General features: G+C 34.2%; 1 protein-coding gene across 40 annotated transcripts in view; it reads right to left on the minus strand.

Annotated features, from left to right (window-relative positions):
* The window catches only part of RIMS1 (regulating synaptic membrane exocytosis 1), a 318,659-nt gene that overhangs the window by 94,846 nt on the left and 202,959 nt on the right, over positions 1-20,854 (minus strand). For 13 of the 40 annotated variants that reach the window (XM_080587685.1, XM_080587707.1, XM_080587696.1 and 10 more), the window contains 7 exons: positions 19,321-19,383; positions 15,796-15,873; positions 15,366-15,479; positions 14,815-14,904; positions 8,621-8,704; positions 3,304-3,381; positions 1,048-1,119 (listed from right to left, as the gene is read on the minus strand). In XM_080587685.1, coding sequence (XP_080443811.1) covers positions 1,048-1,119; positions 3,304-3,381; positions 8,621-8,704; positions 14,815-14,904; positions 15,366-15,479; positions 15,796-15,873; positions 19,321-19,383 — 579 coding nt within the window. The remainder of the gene's footprint in view (positions 1-1,047; positions 1,120-3,303; positions 3,382-8,620; positions 8,705-14,814; positions 14,905-15,365; positions 15,480-15,795; positions 15,874-19,320; positions 19,384-20,854) is intronic. The other 27 variants (XM_080587724.1, XM_080587732.1, XM_080587731.1 and 24 more) reach the window with 4 other exon arrangements.

Below are 20,854 nucleotides of genomic sequence, written 5' to 3' on the forward strand. Positions count from 1 at the left end.
TCTGAATTTATTTTCTAGATAATGTGCATTTTCTTCAAAAACAGAAATGTCTCTGTGTTCATGGAAGTTTTTCAACCCTCACAATGTAAACAGATGTGTTCCCCTGCTCATCAAGATAATGTAAGTCTGCTTCTAGCAAAAGCAGGATCTCAGTCCTCCTCACTACTCTTAGTTTAGCCAACAGATAGACTTAACTAGATAAACTCATAATTAAGTATATATTCTTATTTTTTTCCATTTTTTCTTAAAAAAAACCACAACCTTTTACTACAATACTGTAAAAGCTAAAAGTTACAATGATAATGCATGCACAGGCAAATTCAATGGTAGCAGAAGGTAAAGTCTCGGTGTTCTTATTAACTTTATGTAATGACAGCTTACAATTTTTTTCAATAGGTATTTAAATGTGGAATTTAGCATTTTTATATTATAGAGTGAAACTACTATATTGGAATATAGATGTCTTTCCCCAGGTAAAATGCACATATGAAACTGTTATTTTTGTGCGTATGTGGTTTCAGTTGCACTGTAGTTGTTAATTAACATTGGTACGCTGTGCCTTGCTGTTATTTATTCTTCACTTGCCATTTGATCAGAAACCTCTTGAATTACTAATCTGCTTATACATTTTCTCAACTTTAAAGTTATTTTAAAATAGACAAGACTTTTGAAAAAAAATCTGTGGTAAAACAAAAAAGTGTTAGTACCACAATAATGAAACATTCCGCATATGTCCAAGTTTCATCTTACAGAAATCAAGACAGTGGCAATGGGTCTCGTATTTTTCATTACTAAATGTATGCACAGACAGTCTTTACCTCCTAATTTATCTGCAGTGATGGAGAATACCAGAAAAATGTCATATGTAGAGCAACACAGGAAGTAGTGATAATAACATAGAGAATATAAATAATATTGTAAATTAAGGCAACATAGCTTTTGGTACTCTTACACAGCTTCTGCTTTAACAGTAGTATTAGTTGTATATTATGAACACCAGAATCAGTTCAGTCATAACAGGTGTTTATAATCATTCATCAATCCTACCTTTCTGTTTCAGTTGTGGAGCCTTTCCTAGTTTGTTTTTGGCTGCTATATCTTTCCACTTTTCTGGACTGCCTGTAAAATGACATGTCAGAAAAGAAATAAACAAAGAAGAAAAAGAATACAAAAAATATGAAGATTACATATTTACTAACGTATTGCAAAGGTAATAACAGAAACATTTGACAGATGGAAAAGTGACAACTTTCTTCATGAACAGGCTGGTGAGCTTGGGGTTTAAAGCACGGGGCCCTGATTAGCTTTGACTGAGGCTGATGGTATGAAGGTTATGAGGTACCAAAATAGGGAGACATCATTAATCTTGACTGCATATACAGCTAGCTCCCATTTTACAGCCCCTATCTGATTAGACACAATGCCTCTCATAGGTCTTTTAGTCCTCTCTTGATAGTATGAAAAATAGATGCAGTGTAGACAGCAGGAAAAAAAAAAAAAGTTGCAGGAAAAAAAATGGTGCAGAAAGGATGAGTAATATTAAAATATAAACTTTAAAAATTGGTTTTAAATCTAAATTTCAAAATCAAATCAAATACTGCATCATATCAGATTTAACTAATGCTGTCAATTTATTAATAAAAACTTGGCTTTTCAAAAATTTCATTCTATTAAAAATTGTGAAGATTTTGAGAAATGGTTTAAAACAATTCTATTTTTTACCTAATCAATGCAAATAGGTTAGAAGTTTATTTAATTTCCTTACATAGGTCATGGAAATCTCGGCAAGTCCTCTGTGTTCCAAAATTTCCATTACTACCCATGGTAATACAAGCATTTACAAATTAAGATTTACAATTTGAACCTCTGATAATCATCAGTGTTTATTAGTCTTTCAGAATAAAAGTGCATACAAAGTTTCAGGAGTGGCCAAAAAAGGGGAGTGATGATTACTCGTTAGATCAGAAATGCTGACAAACCCCAACTTGAATATTACACAGGAAAGATGACAAAGAAACATGTAAGAAACTCACAGTCATATAATCAACCTCTATGCCTAGACATAAAAGAATTACTGTGGGCAAAAAAAAGTAGGTAAAAATTATATTAAAGAATAAAAATTTAATTTTAAACCTCAGTGGTTATGAAGACTAACCCAATATCTGAACTGGAAGATACCTAAACAGTTGTAGCATCAAATTATATGCAAAGAAAATAATCGCAGTGTATTTTCACTGTAATATTTGATTAGCGTTGTATTGTGACACAGTAATGAATCACAACAAAGGAAAAAATGCAGAAAAATAAAAAGGCTCTTTTTTTTTTATATATATATATATATGAGCAGAGGTCACTACCTGATGCTTTCCAGTTTTTAAAAATATATACTTTCTTACAAAAAATAATCTCTTAGAATAAAAATTTAAATCCCCCTTATCCTCAAACAGCTTTCTCCAGATTTGTTTTCTGGAGTATATTCCCATTACTTATTTTTTTCTTTACCACATCAAATACAAGGTGGATACACAGGGAAACACAAATGCTGCAGATTTGACTGAGCCCTAAGGTGAGCAAAGTATTTGAATTTATGGTTAGATCCACAAAATGCAGCATGATCTCCCAAATGATGGCTCTTCACTTTCTCGTTGGTTTGTTAGGGGACTTATTTTCCCCTTACTCCTTTACGTCACTTGCTTAGACTGTGGCATTAAGTGCAATGGAGAAAAAGAGCACATAGTGACTACTGTTTGTAGTATGGAAAAGCCAAGGGTAGGAAATGCCTTCCTGTGAAAAGTGGCAAAAGTAATAAACAACAGTAGTGAGCCCAACATCATTATTTCTCTGCTCTCCGTGCTGTCACTGCAAGCAGCACACATTAGAAATACGTTTAAAATGACATCTTCCTTTCTGTTTCCTTCCTCTTGCTAAGATGATGCTGTATGCATCCTGTATAGCTCAACAGCATGCTACAGCACGTGCAGTACTGGCTCAGCTTGAGCTCTATCTGGACATTGGCAGGTACATATTTACAGGCAGTTGTCCTTCCATGCCCATATAAAATGCACAGAGTGCACTGAGGATAAAAAGGACATTCATGTCATATTCAAATTTACCTCTTAAATGTAGTTTAAATGGAATGAAATATTATCTATGAACAACACATGCATACCATGTACTTAAATATATAGAGAAAAAACCCTATGTGAAAGTATTAAGCAGAGCATATGAAGAAGATACTCGTAGTGTGTAACTATAACCAATACCTCATTTACTTGGAACTATGATTTGAGTAAATAAGAATACCTCTGTGCTGCTCCAGGTTTAGCACTTAGGTGGTCTACACTGTCCTGTTTTGGAATGCAAGACTCCAGCGTCCTTGTTCTTCACAAAATTTGGAAACATGGATGTGAATTTGGACAGAATGAGCAGAAACAGAGAGATGGTCACATGCAGTGAAGGTGGAGACATGCAGTCAAATATATAAACCAAAAGCATTAAGGCACTATCTACTTGGTAAGGCTGTATTTCTCACTTCCCCTTCTGTTGACTTAATCCATGCACTTTAAAAGAATTTTAAAATAATTTTGAGACATGATATTAGAATAATTAGATATTAGAAACTAAGATGCAATTAAGTAAAGAATGAGAGTCAAAATACATTTTTTAAAAGCATGTATGCATTACACAATGAATAGGAACACTGCTGCTTAACAGCTGTCATTATCCTTCCTGAGAATAAATTTACAGTATGATCCATTAGACTAATATATAAACCTATATACAACTTCTTCCCCTTAGGAGTTTGGAAAAAAAAATAAAAATATTTTGCTATTATATTATAAAATTCTCCTGAAAACACAAGCAAATTTCATATATTTTGATATTCTATTACCAACTGTTCTACTACAGTCATAATTAACAATAACAATTCAATAGCAAATGCAGAATAAACTTAGCAATTTAAAAAAATCAAATTGTGTTCAGGATATTTTTTAATTCCTATATTATTTTCATTTCTGTTGAAGCTGTTAAAGAACATCTGAATTTGTTCACAGCTTTCAATTTGGCATAGATATTATTAGCTTGTTGGTTTATTATTAGCTTGCTATGGAATATATCACATAAAACATTTTCTTTTTCTTGATCAATATAAGAGTAAACTCAGCAAAATTTGCAGTCTACTAATAACCTAGGGTACATATTAAATTTGTATCTATATTTTCAATATGGTGAGCAAACACTAAAACTCCTCTTAAAGTCCTAAATGTCCCAAATGTCATAACAAATCACTGATCAATAAATCATTACTCTATGCACAGACAAGAACAATATACATATTATATATACAGAAAAGCTATTCACAGTTCATGTGCAAAAGACACATGAGCCTCAAAAGATTTATTGTTGTTGAGTATAAGCAAAATCTACAGACAGAAATGCAATAATATTCCTATCAAAACTAAAAATTACTATTCCTGGAGTTTCAAAATGCCATTTTTATTAAAAAAAAAAAAATCAAGTCATCAAAAATGTCACATTTAATAGTTCCCTATTTTACTGAAGATTTCCGAAAGGCTGGATCTACATGGTACATGAACTGGGAGGCCACGACTGCTCTGAAATCTTGGCAGCTCCTAACACTCATTCCTAGCACTTCAGTTCATGTCTTGCAAAACTGATCCCCTGATTTAAGTGGTATGGTGTTGCTGAAAGGATGGGAAAGAATCATCAAGGACAAATTAGCCTGCCATTGGCATTGTACGGCACAACTTAAGTTCTCTTCATGAACGTACCAGAAGTACCAGCCCACTGCACTGCTGCTTCAAGATGACTCTTAGACATGTACTCTTATTATTATATCATGATTATTTCTCATATGCATATGAGAAATAATTTATAAAAGGCTTATTTTATCTAGCCTTGGTTATATGCTGAATTAATACAAAGACTTCTCAAAAAGAACAATCTGAATAAAATTCCCACCTACCATTAAATGCTCAACTCTCATTCTCCTTGTTTTTAACACTACTTAACGATTTCAGTCTCACAGTTCTCCAGTTACCAGAGTATTTCACTTTAGAGAGACTTTCAAATTCTATTTTCTAGTATAAAAAACAAACAAAAACCCTCCTAACAATAAAGCTGGCAAATTCAAACCAAAAGCTATTCTATAAAATGTCAAGAAAAACACGATACTAACCAAACACTTGCTAACTCTTAACACTAAAATACAAGTATAACCTATGTCTGCATCTTTTCAAGGTATATCGAGTCACTTTTTCAGATACAGACAGTGAATGATTTCCAGAATAACAATAATCTTGCCAAGATCTTTACTAAAATTTATATTATGAATAATTTTCAACAAATACCATGCTGTGAATACTGAATTTAAATGACCAAAATTAGAAATAATGCATAAGTCATATGTTTAAGAAATGTACTCAGGAATAGATCTTGATTGCACCCTGTATGCAAATTGGACCAGTTTGTAACATAATTCTGGAATGTACTCAAATGAAGTGTAAGAGGACATCTGTCGAAGTCAATTAATCTCTGAAAATATGATCTGAAAGTGGTGGTAAGCAGTCAGCTGGCTATCCCTGTTGATCCATCAGATACTCATTCCCTGACACCCACTGCATCAGCTGTCAATTTGATAAAAGCACATCTTAAAACACAAAAATGTCAGAACTGAGTGGTGCTGGCCAACTGTCAAATTAAGGTGTGGGAAATAACCAGAATGAAACTAAACTTAAAAGATAAAAATTTTATACAAAGGTGAAGCACCTTTGATTCCCTCGCTGCTACTCTACACACTAGGTGGGCTTTAAACATGGACTACTATAACTCATCTGCTGACGATCCTTACAGCAGAACTATGCTTTCTCCGGAACTGTGTAGAATGGCATGCCTTGGAAAAGCCCAGTCCCACCACCCTGTGCCATGTGGTGTGTGGCTGATGGCAGGAGAAAACACTTCACCTCAGAGGATGACCAAATGGCAAAAAAGGTTCAAATTCAAAAACATTACTTGAGCTCCACAAGGCTCAGCTTTCTTTAGTTGATCTTTTTGCCTCTGGAAACTTAAATGTACCAACTTAATTGACTCTATGCTACCACAAGTAGCATGAGAAATAAGGGGAGTCAGAGATGTACGCATGCCAGGGATCAGGTTAGGGAAGTCAAAGCCCATTGAGAATTAAATTTGGCCAGGGACATCAAGGACAATAAGAAAAGGTTCCATAAGGTACATTGGTGATAAAAGGAAGACTAAGGAAATTGGGGGCCCTCTCTGGAAGGAAATATGAGACCTGGTAACCTGGGATATGGAGAAGGCTGAGGTACTTAACGACTATTTTGCCTCAGTCTTCACTGACAAGAGCTCCAGACACATGGCCCAGGCCCCAGAAGGCAAAGGCAGAGACTGGAAGAATGATGAACTGCCCAGTGTAGGAGAAGATCAGATATGAGACCATCTTAAGAGCCTGAAGGTGCACAAGTCCATGGGACCTGATGAGATACATCCATGGGTCCTGAAGGAACTGGTGGATGTAGTTGCTAAACCATTGTCCATCATATTTGAGAAATTGTGGCAGTCCGGTGAAGTTTCTGCTGATTAGAAGAGAGGAAACATAACCCCCATTTTTACAAAGGGAAAAAAGGAAGACCCAGGGAACTACAGGCCAGTCGCTCTCACCTCTGTGCCTGGCAAGATCATGGATCTGGTCCTCCTGGAACCTATGATGATCTTTAAGGTCCCTTGCATCCCAAACCGTTCTATGATTCTACGATTCTAAACAGTGTGTTTTGGAATCCTTGTTAATCTCCATTGGGTATGCAATGAGAAAAGACCAATGTTCTTGTAACTTCTGCTAATTGGGGAGAAATTCATCTGTGAGGCTGCAAAATCATCAGGACTGGGGTTAATCTAAACTGTTTCTAGGTTCATCATTGGCTGCATCATTGGGTGACTAGATTATCCACAAGACTTCCAACCGCATAAAGGCACTGATTTCACTAAGAAAATTAGACTGCTGTTTCTCTGACTCAAAAACTTGCCAATAACATACTCTACATCTTACAGACGCTTTACTGCAATTTGTGTACTAAGCAGTATTAGATGATTTCAGCCTTTGATACATTTGCAGAACTTCGGCTGAATGCTCATAATCCTGCATTAAGAATGACAGCATTCAGATGAAAACCTAATTTCATTGATATATGATTATGATTTAATTCTAATCAAATCAATGACAATAAATTTTTATCATCAAGTCTGATCCATTGAGTCAAAAAGTCTTTCCATCAACTTGAAAAATGTGAAGAGAAATTAGTTTTAAAATGCCCCAAACATACAAAGTACATTTGTAAGCTGTCAATAGCTATCCCATAAGAGGGCTCAATAGTAATGTTGGTAAAATACCTAGAAATTATCTGTAAGAACAGCCAATTTTGAAAAAATTTTGAAAAAATCTTTCACAAGTTTAATTCTATAATTTTTAATTACTCTAGTAAAAGAGAAATGTTATGCAAACACAGTAACGAGTTTCACACTCTCTACAGCTTGTATTGGCAGAATATACCCAGTATCCAGCAAACAAGATAAATTATAGTAGAAATGTACTACTAAATGTATTCTTAAGCAGAACAAAACCACTGGCACTTAAAGTAATTGAAAAAGTTTTATCCATGTATCTGCCTTACAGTTTTAAGAACAACTTCATAAGGGTTTACTGAAGTAGGGGTTATTTACACAAAACATCTGCATCCTTTCATTTACTGTAACACAAAAATCATTACAGTAGTTAATGGGCAAATGTCGAATTTACATTTCAGTAGAAATATAATCTCTGGTTAAAAATTATACAGATTTATCAGAAAAAAAAAAGAGATACGAAAAATTACTACTGTCAAAGCAATGGAACATCAAAACTAATTAGAGTAGAAAGTTCATGACAAGAAAATAAAGAAAGGTACTTCTATTAATCATAGTTGGTATTCAACATTAAAATGTATGTAAAGATCTGGTGGTTTTAACAAAACCTACCTTGTTAGGAAAACCTGTTCCATGACGACCATCCTAATTTAGGACAGAATTTAAGAACACTACCAATTTTTATATGCATAAACTAGTAAGTATTACCAAAACTTCCAACAATTCCAACATATCATGGCTCTTTTTTTTTGGTTAAAAAACAACAACAAAAACAAAAAGCACAATAAAAATTAAAATAGACACCTAAAAAAAAACAGGCTCTACAACAAGTACATTATCATATTATAAAGCACCACAGAGAAAATGCCACTGCCAATTACAGAAGCAGGTAAAAATAGACTGAAGAACATTAAGAGATGATGTTCTGTGGTATTAGCCATCTTATTAAATGGCTTGTGACTGCTCCGGCAAACAGAAAATTTGTAAAGACATTACTTCCTAGGTGCTTTATAACAGTTCAATAAAATGCAGAGATGATATCTAAAGCTGTTATTTTTATTTGGGGCTTCTGGAGTTTAATGGTCTCTCTCTAAACACATGCATACTTTTAAATTTTAGTATACTCCTCTGAGAGTGCAAGATGCAGTAAGCCACTTTTTGACTGGGAGGAGTTGCCTAGTACCTGTCATCCTCCGGAGATGCATGCTCGATATGAATCCTGGGACTAGTAGGTCGTCTCCTCTCTAGGGAGGGGGACCATCTACCCCTGTTTGCCCATTCAATAAAACAGGAAAAAAACAGGATATTTAGTTTGTGATAAAATTAAATATATGCGATTTGGGACTGGAAAAATACCCCAAAAAGTAATGAAAGTGTGTCATTTAATTATTTTTTCTGTTTTCTAATTTCCTGGTATACTATTCTTATGGCTGCTTACTGAAGAAATATTTCAGATGAAACAAAGAGAATGTACTCCCAAAGAAGCAGAATTTTGACTAATTTAAAACTTTCATGTAGTGTACAATAAGTTTTCAAATGTTCTCCAAAGCTAGACTACCTAAAAGCCTATCATCTCCATAGAAAATTGTAATTCTAAAAGCTTTGTAAAGACTGCATTTTCTATTGACCGCTGGCTGGCATATTGTTAAGCTAATCTCTCCTAACTCTTTCTACTGAAAAATGCATCCTTGGTAAAAATGTGGGACTGAGAATTATATGAAAAATTCTGAGGCATAAAGTGACCATTTTCTGGAACACACAGAGAGAGTCATTTTCTGTTCCATTCATCTGCTTATAGAGATGTCTTGCTCTGACTGTAATGGATGTACTGTATGCCTACTAATAAGAAATTCTGCACATTTTAAGAGCTACACTTTTGAGTAAACTATATATATCACAAAACTGATATAACCACGACCCCCTGAGACAATTGTTTCTTCATATTCTGTTCCCTTTGAAGTTTTCCTAGCAGCAGCACATATGTCAAGAACTCTCATACTGAAGCAGTGCTGAACAAACCAGAGTTCAAGTTTTAGAGCAGTATGGCAGCACTGATTACTTCCCAATAAAGTTCTCTTGCAGAATCAGGAAGATTAAAAGGTTAAGGTGAGGGCTTTGCACTGGTACACTTCTCAATGAATTCTGTTACTCATTTAGGTAACTTTAAAGTACTAGTGCTAATACTAATTTACTGTGTTAATTTAATAAAGCTAATAATACTGTATTTACTGTAAACAATTTTAGATACTGTAAAGGTAAGCTAATTAGCTGCAACGAAGTTGCACATATTTGTGTACAAGTACCAGGTAATTTTTTACATTTAAAAATATATATTGAAAGTGTATACGGCCAACTTAATTTTCTGATCATTTCTCAGTATCCCTGCAGCACATGACAGCAGATTGTTATATAGGTAAATTAAAAAATAAAAATAAAAAATAAAAAGAAGTCAAGATTGTGAATGAATAGTAGTGTCTTATGTGTTTTTTTTTTCTTTAAAAATCTCATTTTGTGTGGAGCCAGGAGTTGGACTCAATGATCTCTGTGAGTCACTTCCAACTCAGGATTTTCTGTGATTCTGTGATTTAATTTACAATTACATATATAGTATACAAAAGACTGACATTTTTGTGTATTTTGATGTAATGTTATGTGGTTGTAAGAGTGTACGTGTAACAATTTCGAAAAATCAAAATATACTAATTTACAAAAACAGCAAACATTTATGTTAACACTGCAAAACTATGTAATATTCACTTTCTGAGGCATCCTTCCAGTCCACGCAATAAGGAAAAGGGTTTGATTTATGGAACATGCAAATAACAAAGCCTTCAAGGAGATTAGCATAACTTGAACATTGAGGTAGATCAGAAGTTTCAAGAAGAAATAGATCGTAAGCAGCTAGTTTCTTTTTCTCTCCAAAGCAAGAGTTAAAGAAAATGTTAATGCATCAGTGCACTCAAAGCCCTTAATATGCTGATATCCACTATAAGTATCAAATAGCATTTTATAGAATTAACTATGTCATGCAGTATGAACTTTGAGAACATGCTCTTTCACCAAATTTTTAATGACTGTGAGTAGACAATGCAGACAAACATGCAATAACCTATTCCTTTACATGTTTGAAAATAACTGAAAACACAATGCATCATATACCTAATGCAAGCAGTTATTTTACTGTGCATAATTTTAAATGTAAATAATGACGATCAACATTGCTGTTACAGGCATGCAATATAAATGCCTTAATGCTTCAGACTTACTAAAAAAAATACAAAAATTAACATTAAATCAGGACAGGTCTTAACTGGATCAAATGACAGTTCCAACCATTCTGTTATCTACTTATAAGTAGCTAATAGGCAATTGTTCAGCTTTGTATCCTGTTTGGGTGGTAATGACCAGCCAACATTACAAATCCTAGGGATCTTTGAAATGTTTTAAGTCCTACTTCAGTGAATCACCTCAGGTTGAGTCTAACAAAGTTTGGTCACATTTTGCAGACAAGCAGGCTGTTTACATGAACTAATCACCGGGCTTTGCTCCTCAGTGTGCTCCTAAACCTCTTAGGATCAAAGCATACAAGCATTACCAATCTGTATCACTGACTTTGTGCTAACTGCTATTGCGATAATTTGTTGCAACATAAGAAACTCATGTCAATAAGCCATACTTCATATTACTAAGTAACTATCACTTACTACAGTCTTAAATATCATCAGATAATCTAGGGAAGATGCTACTATGATGAGAAAACACAGGTAAATTGGTTTTGGACACTGCACATAAATCCTATGCCTATGAGTTTTCCTGACTTAAGGCTGGTCTTTGCACACAGATGTCACTGCTTTAGGACATGGTACACAATTTACATGGGAAAAAAAAAAAAAAAAAAAACAACAACAAAAAAAAACAGATTTTGAGAAACATTGAAGAAGACAATGAAAACTCACACTACAGGAAGTAGTAGCAGAAAAAACTTTTCATGGCTTTAGAGGGTATCTATGTCTATCTTATAAACTAACATATGTCTTGTAAATCATCACAAACCTCAACAAGACGATTATTTTGACCAAAAAAACTAGGGATAGATCAAAAAAATAAATAAATTAATCTGACAGGTATGGTGCAACTGAATTGGTAAAGCCTGGACCTTTTTGAATGTCCTAGTGTACACCATGTCAAAGAGAAATATATGAAGGGTTAGGTTCGGTATCAAACTATTTCATTTAATTAAAATAGTTTGTCTGTATCAGGGCAAGGTCAGTTTGCTAGTCAAATCATACAGACTTTCCTTGTTCAACTGACATAGCTTACAGAAGGAGAAAAGGAATTTTTTGTTTGTATTTAGTGCAACAAGACTTGTATATCCTCGAATTATATATATTGCTAAAAGTACTTTTCTGCCAGTGTTTGTGGATTGACACAACTTTTATCGACACAGCAACATCTGAAAAAACAATAATTACTCCAATCATTCCAAATGACAAAAAATTATATTTTTTGGACTTTAAGTGTTTTCACCAAATGATTAACATGGAGAAATAGGGCTCTATGATCAATCAGTCACACACAGTCAGTATCATTTTGTTAAAAAAAAATAAAAAAAATCAGGTGGACCATTTTAATTCTTGATCTCAAATATAATCTAATTTATACCCTGTCAGACAAAAGATCTAGCAGAATGGGTAGAAAGAATTTTCCACTGGTAAGTATACTTATAATTTTTTTCAAGAAAAGATATAGTGGCACATTAATAATTCTGTCTGTGTATTTTGAGGGTTTAAAGCCTACATTTAAAATAAAATCTACAACTCCATTCCGTGAATATAAAAAAGAAGCCATGAAAACAACTAACAGTACCTTCAGCATAGGTCCTACACGTATACTGATTAAAAACTAGTGCTTTACAAATTGGACTTTACAAAACCCTAGTGTTTCTCTTTGCTACAAGCAGGACCAGCTACAACTGACAGATGGTTGTATAATCTCTTCTTGAGGAGTCTCCAGCAACAAAGGCTAGACAACCTTTTCTAGATCATCTATCAGAGTGTTTCATTATACTTGCTTTCCAAAAGATTTTCCTAAAAGCTTTGTGAACCTGTAACATCAATGAACGTGTGTTACTGTAATTTAAGTACCTAATGCTTATCTTGCTCAGCACAGACATAAATGCTTTCTACATTCCTTCAACTTAATTCCTGTTCTTCAAACTAGACTCCTCTATCATTACATGAAACTGACAACTAAACTTACAGTAAAGTGTTAGCAGACATTCAACAGTGGAGTAGGAAATCTTCTAAAATTAGTTTACCCCCAAACTAAATGATTAAATGGGTGACGGGGGGGAGGGGGGGGGGGGTGGATAAATATAATATGTTCCTCCACAAATTGGACTGTGTTAGGGAGGAAAAAATACAACCCATTTATGTCTAAATATAAAAATAAAAATAAAAATCCTGTCATCCTGTCATTAATCCTCTGACAAAGCCACACATCTTTTTATTTGCAACAAAACCATCATGGAAATACAGAACATGAATTTAATAAAAAAAGAGCTTTTCTGCACCTCCATGAAGGACCCCAAGTGAAAAGCAACTTTTTAGTCATCCTCTAGGACTTATTAAGCAAAGATGTAAAAATTTCAGAGATGGGCATATATTCTCAATCATGACCAGAGACAATTTGGCAAAATCTAGCGCTTAGTAGAAGTAGAGGCCACTAACACAGACTAACCACTTCTCTTTATGAGGAGCACATGAGAAATGCTGCTGATTCTATTTGGTGCCTAGTGGGCAGAAGTTGATATAGATGAATCATAAAGACACAATAGACATAGTTAACATCAGTGACAGATTTAGATTTGAGTTTTGAGCATGTCATTTTAACTACAATATTTTACAGTTGCCAACTACCATTTCTTCGAATATTCAGCTTGATGTCTGGCATCTTGAAATGAAACTACAAAACATACACTGCTTATATCCATACATTGTTGCATTAAATAGCTGCTTACAGATGAATACTACTGTATATATCTATCACACATAGTAATAGGATACTACAATAAATTTTCTAAAAAGTCTAGAATGGCATCCTGTGTTTTGCTGGGGGCGGCCTTATTTTTGTCAAAATTTTTGTTTTGGACAACCAGGTACATATGAGATATGATATTATGATATCTTGTGCTTTATCTTAAAAAGGAATGAACTAGCGAAGATCTAGTTGAGATATATCAGCAGGACATGAGTCAGTCCTATCCAACAGGAGCACAGCTTGAGAACAGAACAGTTCCAATCAAGAAGCATCAGGAAGTGAGGGAGGAGGGAAAGGGAAATTCCCCAGCCATGAAAAAAACAAGAGAAACCTTATCTCAAAGAAAAAAGTAAGTTCTCACAGCCTTTCTTCACAGGTCCTCTCCCACAATAATGTAAATGATGCAACAGTTTTCATAACCATACTGTGGGTTGACTGACAAAGCAATTTCACATAATTAACCACCATATTCATTATGCACTGAACTGCTGAAATTGTAATTGTGCCATAGTCCACTGCAACCTATTATTGCCTTTAGCAAAGCTAAAATCTCGCCCTAAAACAGTATAATTCTTAGCCAAAAAACAGCAGGTGATGAAAAATTCCCTCGTGGAACAATCCCATCTGCCAAACACACCAATAGTATTTAGTTCACCTAAGATTTTGAAGCAAGCTTTTGTAATATTAAAGATTCAGAAAAAAAAAAAAGCCTACACAAGTGACACAACAATATTTCATTTAAACTGCAAACGTATCTTCTTAAGACTTATGTGAGCCTTAATATAATGTCACAGAGTGAAAAGAAATCTCAATGCAGTGACTTGCCTTGTAATTGCAAAAGCAGATGCAGCAGATTAGATTAAAGAAGCAATGAAGTTTGGCTGGATGTCTTACGGAAAATACATTGCTAGACAAACTACAGTTCAGGTTTGAAATACAAGTTTTGTCACATAATTTATAAATTATGTCACCACCTTTTTAGCAATCCACAGAGCAGGCAAGAAATAAATGTAATACATTTTAGCAAATGGTGATGAAGATTAACAATCAAGTGGTACTTCATCAAAATACTTAACACTGCAATGCTATTATCAGCATACTGAGGACTTCTGCAAACAATGACATCAGCTTGAACTAAAACAAGGAAAGAAGCCAGAAGCAGTTATAAGCTCCAAGACACAATTTACACGACATACATGAATATAGGAGCAAAAATGTCTACAAATACCAAAGCAGACATGAATGTACAGGAATGTAGAGTACTCATATAAAGAAAAACAAAACTGATAAAAATCACCAGCACAGATGACAAGAAATTCATAAGTTTTTATTTTATACCTTTCTCGTTCTGGTGAATGCAAACTAGTATCTGGTCTCAAGCAGTTGGTACTAGCACTCCTAGCCCTGTCAAGGGAGGGCTGTAGTTCACTAGTGCCAGTGCATTGCATCCAATGGTAGAAGAGAAAGAAAAAGAAAACAAAGAAAGGAATACAATGTTAGATATTAACTCATAAAATAATGCTCTCTTTACAGAAAATGTAGAATCACAATGATTTAATTAAGGAAAACATAAAAGAGCTGACTGGATGACAGTGCCAAGATTTGTTTAGAAAAGAAAACCAAATAAAAGACTGCTAGAATTTTTTTGGTAAGACTGTTGAAATTTTTAAAACTGAATGAGACAGAACATTGTCCACTTGTAAGAAAGTGGAATGAGAAATACCAATCAATCAATCTAAATCCTTATTAAGAGCAGTAAATCTTACGCCAATATAAAAGGATGTGATACACTGTATATTATGTGAAATCACTTTACAATGAAGTTCATTTAGTCTGTAAATCCATATTAAATACCAAACAGGAGAGGTGATTAACCCTCAGTTTCTTACCTAACCGGGAGGTCATCTCCAAATTTCGGTATTCGTGAATTAAGGCAATCACGAAGGAGAGAAATATCCTGTCTAATCACTGATTTGGTCTTAGCACATGCAGGAAGAGTTGAGCTTTGTAAATTAAAATCATTTAAACAAAGTGAAAATAAATTTGACATGTAAGCAAAATTACATACATAAAGAAAAGAAAGTAACAAAGAAAAAACATGCAACATACAATGTTAACCGCAAAGAAAACTACCTTACGGAAAGTGTTTGTCTTTTATATGTAGGGGTTAATTTAGACAGTATGAAGTTATTTTAGGATTATGTCCCTTAACTCTCAGTTACCAAAAACATATGAAAAACTAATTTATTTTATAAGGCAAGACTATTTATTCCCCAAGAAGTCACTAACTACTTAAAGGGGACTCTAAATATTTCTTACCTGTATAGGTTCCAATTAGTACCATTTTCTAGTAAAGGCATCTTGGGTGGTAATGTTTTATAGTGCCTAACAGAACTTCTTGAATGTGGTAGAACAGAAAAGAAAAGAGAACGACATAAAAACAAGCCAGAAATAAAAAGATAGGTAAAAGTAAGGCAAGACTGACCAGAACTTAAAATAAATGCACAATATTTTACTATATTTATTAGCTGCATGAGTAGATTTCTCAATATATGTTCTCAATTCAACTACCATGATAACTATCTGGGGGACAAATTTTTGTGATTACACTTTTGTTAAAGCAGCCCATGAATTCATGACAATACTAGTACAGCTCAGATTTTGTACTTGTAATGAAAGTAATCTAAATTCCTTCTATTGAGATTTTTAATTAAAATATACAAGCTCTTGTAAAGGATTAGGCTGCTGTTTATTTCTCTTGGTAATGCTTTATTTAGACCTACAGAGACTTTAACTGAGACATGCTTCCAAAGCCAAGCATGAAACACTTGCTAAAAAAGTGATACCACAATGGCAGTTACAGATGTAATAGCACCTGGCATTTCAATGTTGAAGTCTTTCAGAAGTGGTGTATCACCTTCAGCATCTAATTAATTGTTATTAATAATCACAAGCCAATTAAAAAACTAGATCTACTACATCAGCCAGCACTGCAGCTCTCCAAGCTGTATGACAACCATTGGATACCATCACTCACAGTACATGAGATTTTAGAACAGGAAACATTCACTACCCAAGTCACCAAGGCAGAAATATAAAAGCAGACAGTGGCTGCCTAATGGGAATCATGAACGTTCAATGGTTAATTACCAAGTTTTAACAATTTTCCTGACCAGGCCACAGCTGTGGTTCTACTAGCGGAAGGACCTGCAGCCTTGAGGAGTTTGCTAGCTTCAGGAGTGGTCTGTCCCAACAGGACGTTTTGATTCCTACGGAGACTTGGACCTTGGCACAGCTGATCAACATTACAAACCTGGCTACATCACAGTCAGATAAAACAACTCTCTTTCTGGGAACCCTACTGTTTGTAAAAGCCTGAGAAAGTAACAGAGGAGTTTTGACCACTTCTGTTGTGTAGGTTTAGCTGTCATCACTGCTGAACTCTCTAGCAGAGATCACTGTGATGTTGCAAAATGGGAATAAAGGTATGGTTGTCCATCACATCGATCCTATCATAGTAGCAGAGTATGATAGCGGAGAATGAGTACTAGGTGTGAGCTAAGACATGGACTGTGATTTTCCATGGTCTATGGCATAGGTACACTTTTCCTTCCACCATATCTGCTCTAAGTCAGTGGTGGTCAGGATGAGCTGATAGGAATAATATTGTAAACTGGTGGAGCAAACTAACCATAGATCTTGACTTTGTAGCTTGGACAATCTCATATTAATCTTCTTTCATGTAGCATGAAACACTTAACACATATCCCATTTTATGCTGAAGCTGTCTCAACAATTAATTAAAACATTATTCAGCAAGCTGTCTAGAAAGCAGGAATAATGCTTTATAATCCTGTTTCTAACATGAATAACTGTCAGGCCACTATGAATGAGTAAGGAGGAAAAATGGCAAATAACGCGTGGACAAAATTTTTGTTGAAAGGGTTTTTGAGCAGGGGTACTAGTAATTTTCTGGGTATTATTCCAACATGGATTAGGCTGCATAAGCCTCAGAGTTATATTTAACAGTCAGTCAATTTAATTCTGTTGCCTGCATAGACCCATTGAATATGCTATTAAAAGTACTTTGTTTTATAGTATAACATTACTGTTACTTTAACAACTTCTTACTGTTGTATTTGTTACTTCAATACGTTGTTAATTTATTACTGTAATAATTTATTTTACTAATTTGGGATACTTTGTTACTTTTCTTAATTATAAGAAAATAAGAGCAAAAAAATAGAATAAGGAAAAAGGCAAGGAAGTTCTGCACTCTCTGAATAGAGTCCCTCTTACCTAGCTGCCCATGCACAATTTTCAGCTGGTTAGCTACCAGACAGGCTAGTAGACTTGTAACACAATTGGAAATCTATAGCAGCTAGACAAAGAGCATCAAGAGTTTATGATACAATATTTACTTCATGCATTAAGCAAGAATTTAAACTCTGTCTGTCATTGAAAAATTATAATGAATATTATAATCTTTAATGGGTAAAAGAAAAAGCAGGGGGGTGATTAGGGTGTAAAGCTATAGAAAGTGTAGCAAAAAAGAAAAAGGCCAGAAGGAGGAGGCAGAGAAAAATTAGTATTCCATGACAATAAACTGACATAAAATAACAAGGAGTGAAGAGATTAAGCAAAACCTAAAATGTTGAGGCAAAAGCTTTTTAGATGAAATATGAGAATTAAACTACTGATAAGTAAAATTTAAATTTTAATGTAACACATGCAGTGATGCTCAGTTGTGGGGTTTTTATTGTTTGTTTTTAGGAAAGTTATTGTATTTATTTTATTTATTTATTTTTGTATTTATTATTTTACTATTAAACAGTATATCAGAACCCTATCACAGCATCTTTGATGCTGTTTCTAATTTGATGAAGAGAATTAAAACAAGCCAGGGCAAATTAATAAAAACTACTCTGTATAGGGGAATCCTACTCAAAGGAAATGAGTAAGTATATTAAATGGTTTTTAAACATACTATATCAACATGAAGTTCTTAATAACACCCAATTCCTGATAGGAAAAATAGTTAACTGCTTCATTTTTAACACTTGTGGAACACAAACCTTACAGTTTTGTTGATTCTAACTGGAATATTTTTGACAGAATCTGACCTTTATTATTAGCAGAGTTAACAGATGTGGTATAAGAAACAAGGGGGGCATAGTTTTATTTGCTAGATTAAGATATTTCATTTCTGTTTAGTTTCTCAACATTAGGAACAGTTAAGACAGAGAGCTCCAAGCTTTAGGATAAGAGATTATTTAAGATTGAAGATGAGCTCAAACTGCAAAGTTTATGCCTAGATCAACTTCAGAAAGGAAAAATCTATTATGAAACCCCTCAAATCTAGCATTGTGAGGGAGCCTTTAAATCACACTCTCCTTAATCACCTTGCTCTCCTCTACAAATGTTCAAAGTCACCGTGAGATTAGGTGTCACAAGCAAAGATTGTTGGCTTGTGCTTGACTGTAATACAGACACAATAAATGGAAATAAAGGCAAACAAAAACAACTCAAAAAGAACGTCTGAAATTATAATAACACTGCCATGCATTGGTGATCAGTACTTCTGTGACTAGACAGATAATCTGTGACAAAAAACAACTGCAAAATCAGAAATTCTTTAGCTGCTGTAATCCTTACTATGGAAGTTTACAAACATACATATACATCTTGATCTGATTTAAAACAAACAAAACAAAACAAGAAAAAAGAATAACTGACACCTGGATCACAACATACTGGGAAGTTCTGCACGTACTGGAATGCTGGGCACACAAAGCATACACAACTGACCAGAGGTGTTGGTGATTACCAGATTCCTGTATTTACCTGATGGTATGTAGGCACTCTGCACTTCTTCCTCGTTTTGCTCTGGGCAGCATAAGAAGCTCACTGCACAGACAGGATGGGTGGTGAGTGAAACAGATAGAATTATGAAGCATTAGATGACATGGATTATGCCAATGATATGCAAATAAAAACTTAAAAAGAAACAAGAAACTTCCATCCAGATACATAGCCTCCTAATGTTCAAACCCAGACTGCACTTCTCAAAGACTGTGAGCCAAAAAATGCCTGCGGTAACTACATTTTCAAGCAAATCCTTTCACTGCGGCATGTAATTTTGTAGAGTTTCTCCCTTTAAAATTCAGAAGTACTGTGTCGGAGTTCTTCATAAATTCTGTCAGGAATCCCCAAATCAGTTACATTTCTCTAATAACCTCCTTTCTCATAAATCAATTCATGAAGAAACACTTTACCAAAAAAAAAAAAATAGAATGATGCTTGTTTTTTTATAAGCCACAAAAGCATACATGAAAAAAGCAGAGAAGGTTTGTTACTAATTCACTGCAAAGCAGTTTACAGAAAGAGTAACCAGTTGCCCTTTAGGGAAAAATAGGTGTTCACTGGAAATATTATGTTTGGACAAATACAAATTCTGACTGATAGCTCTTTACAGTATTTTGCAATGCAATCCTAAAGAAAAAAAATGCTTATCAGCCAGACTTCTTGTTTCTTATCGCTTCCAATTCAGAAAAATCAGCCATTGATTCCATTATTCATTTAATGCAACCAAACACATGCTACATCCAAGCAAGATGGTAAAATTAATATATATTTATGCCTATGGTAAATACGATTATGGTATGAAATATCCCTTAAATTAATCCTGTAGTTTTATGCACTTCAGCACAATCAGAAAGACAAAGCCCCCAGTTTTCAAATTACTGTAAATATGAAAGTAAAGCTGAACTTCATGGAAACATGGTATTTTAAAAGAAGCTGGAAATCATATGAAGTACCACGGTGACAGAGAGAGAAAAGATTACAAAATACAAAAAGTAGCAGTTGTTCCATGTGTTCTGTACTTCATACCATTATAAAATGACCTATTTAATTGATGTAGATTAGGTAATATTTATCTGAAGTTCTGAACTAGGAAGACTAAAATAATGGCTTGTTAGTCACATGTGAGATTTAAGTTTGTATCTGGAACCGCTAGCCTGATTTTGATGCAACAAAATGTATTAAAGGTGAACTGAATTGGTTTTTTTTTGGATTTTTGCATATTTTTTTTAAAGCAAAAATTGTATTCCTAGTCTTAGAGCACTGACAGCATTTATATGCAAGTTTCCAAATTACAAATATATGTGCATTTTAGGAAAAAGTTACCATTTTCTGTAATTAGTTAAGAGTTTTGTGATTTTCTTGCAAGAACTGAGGAAATTATTAAAACACTATATACAAGAAGTTTCGTGCACTGCTTAATTATCTGAGACAGTATCTGGAGAAGCAGGATAAAATCTAAAAGACAGTAGATGCAAAATCCACATTAAATCGCAGCGTACTTTGTTAATATTTA

The sequence above is a fragment of the Anser brachyrhynchus genome (assembly GCF_964034855.1).
Source record: "Anser brachyrhynchus genome assembly, chromosome: 3".
NCBI classification, from domain to species: domain Eukaryota; kingdom Metazoa; phylum Chordata; class Aves; order Anseriformes; family Anatidae; genus Anser; species Anser brachyrhynchus.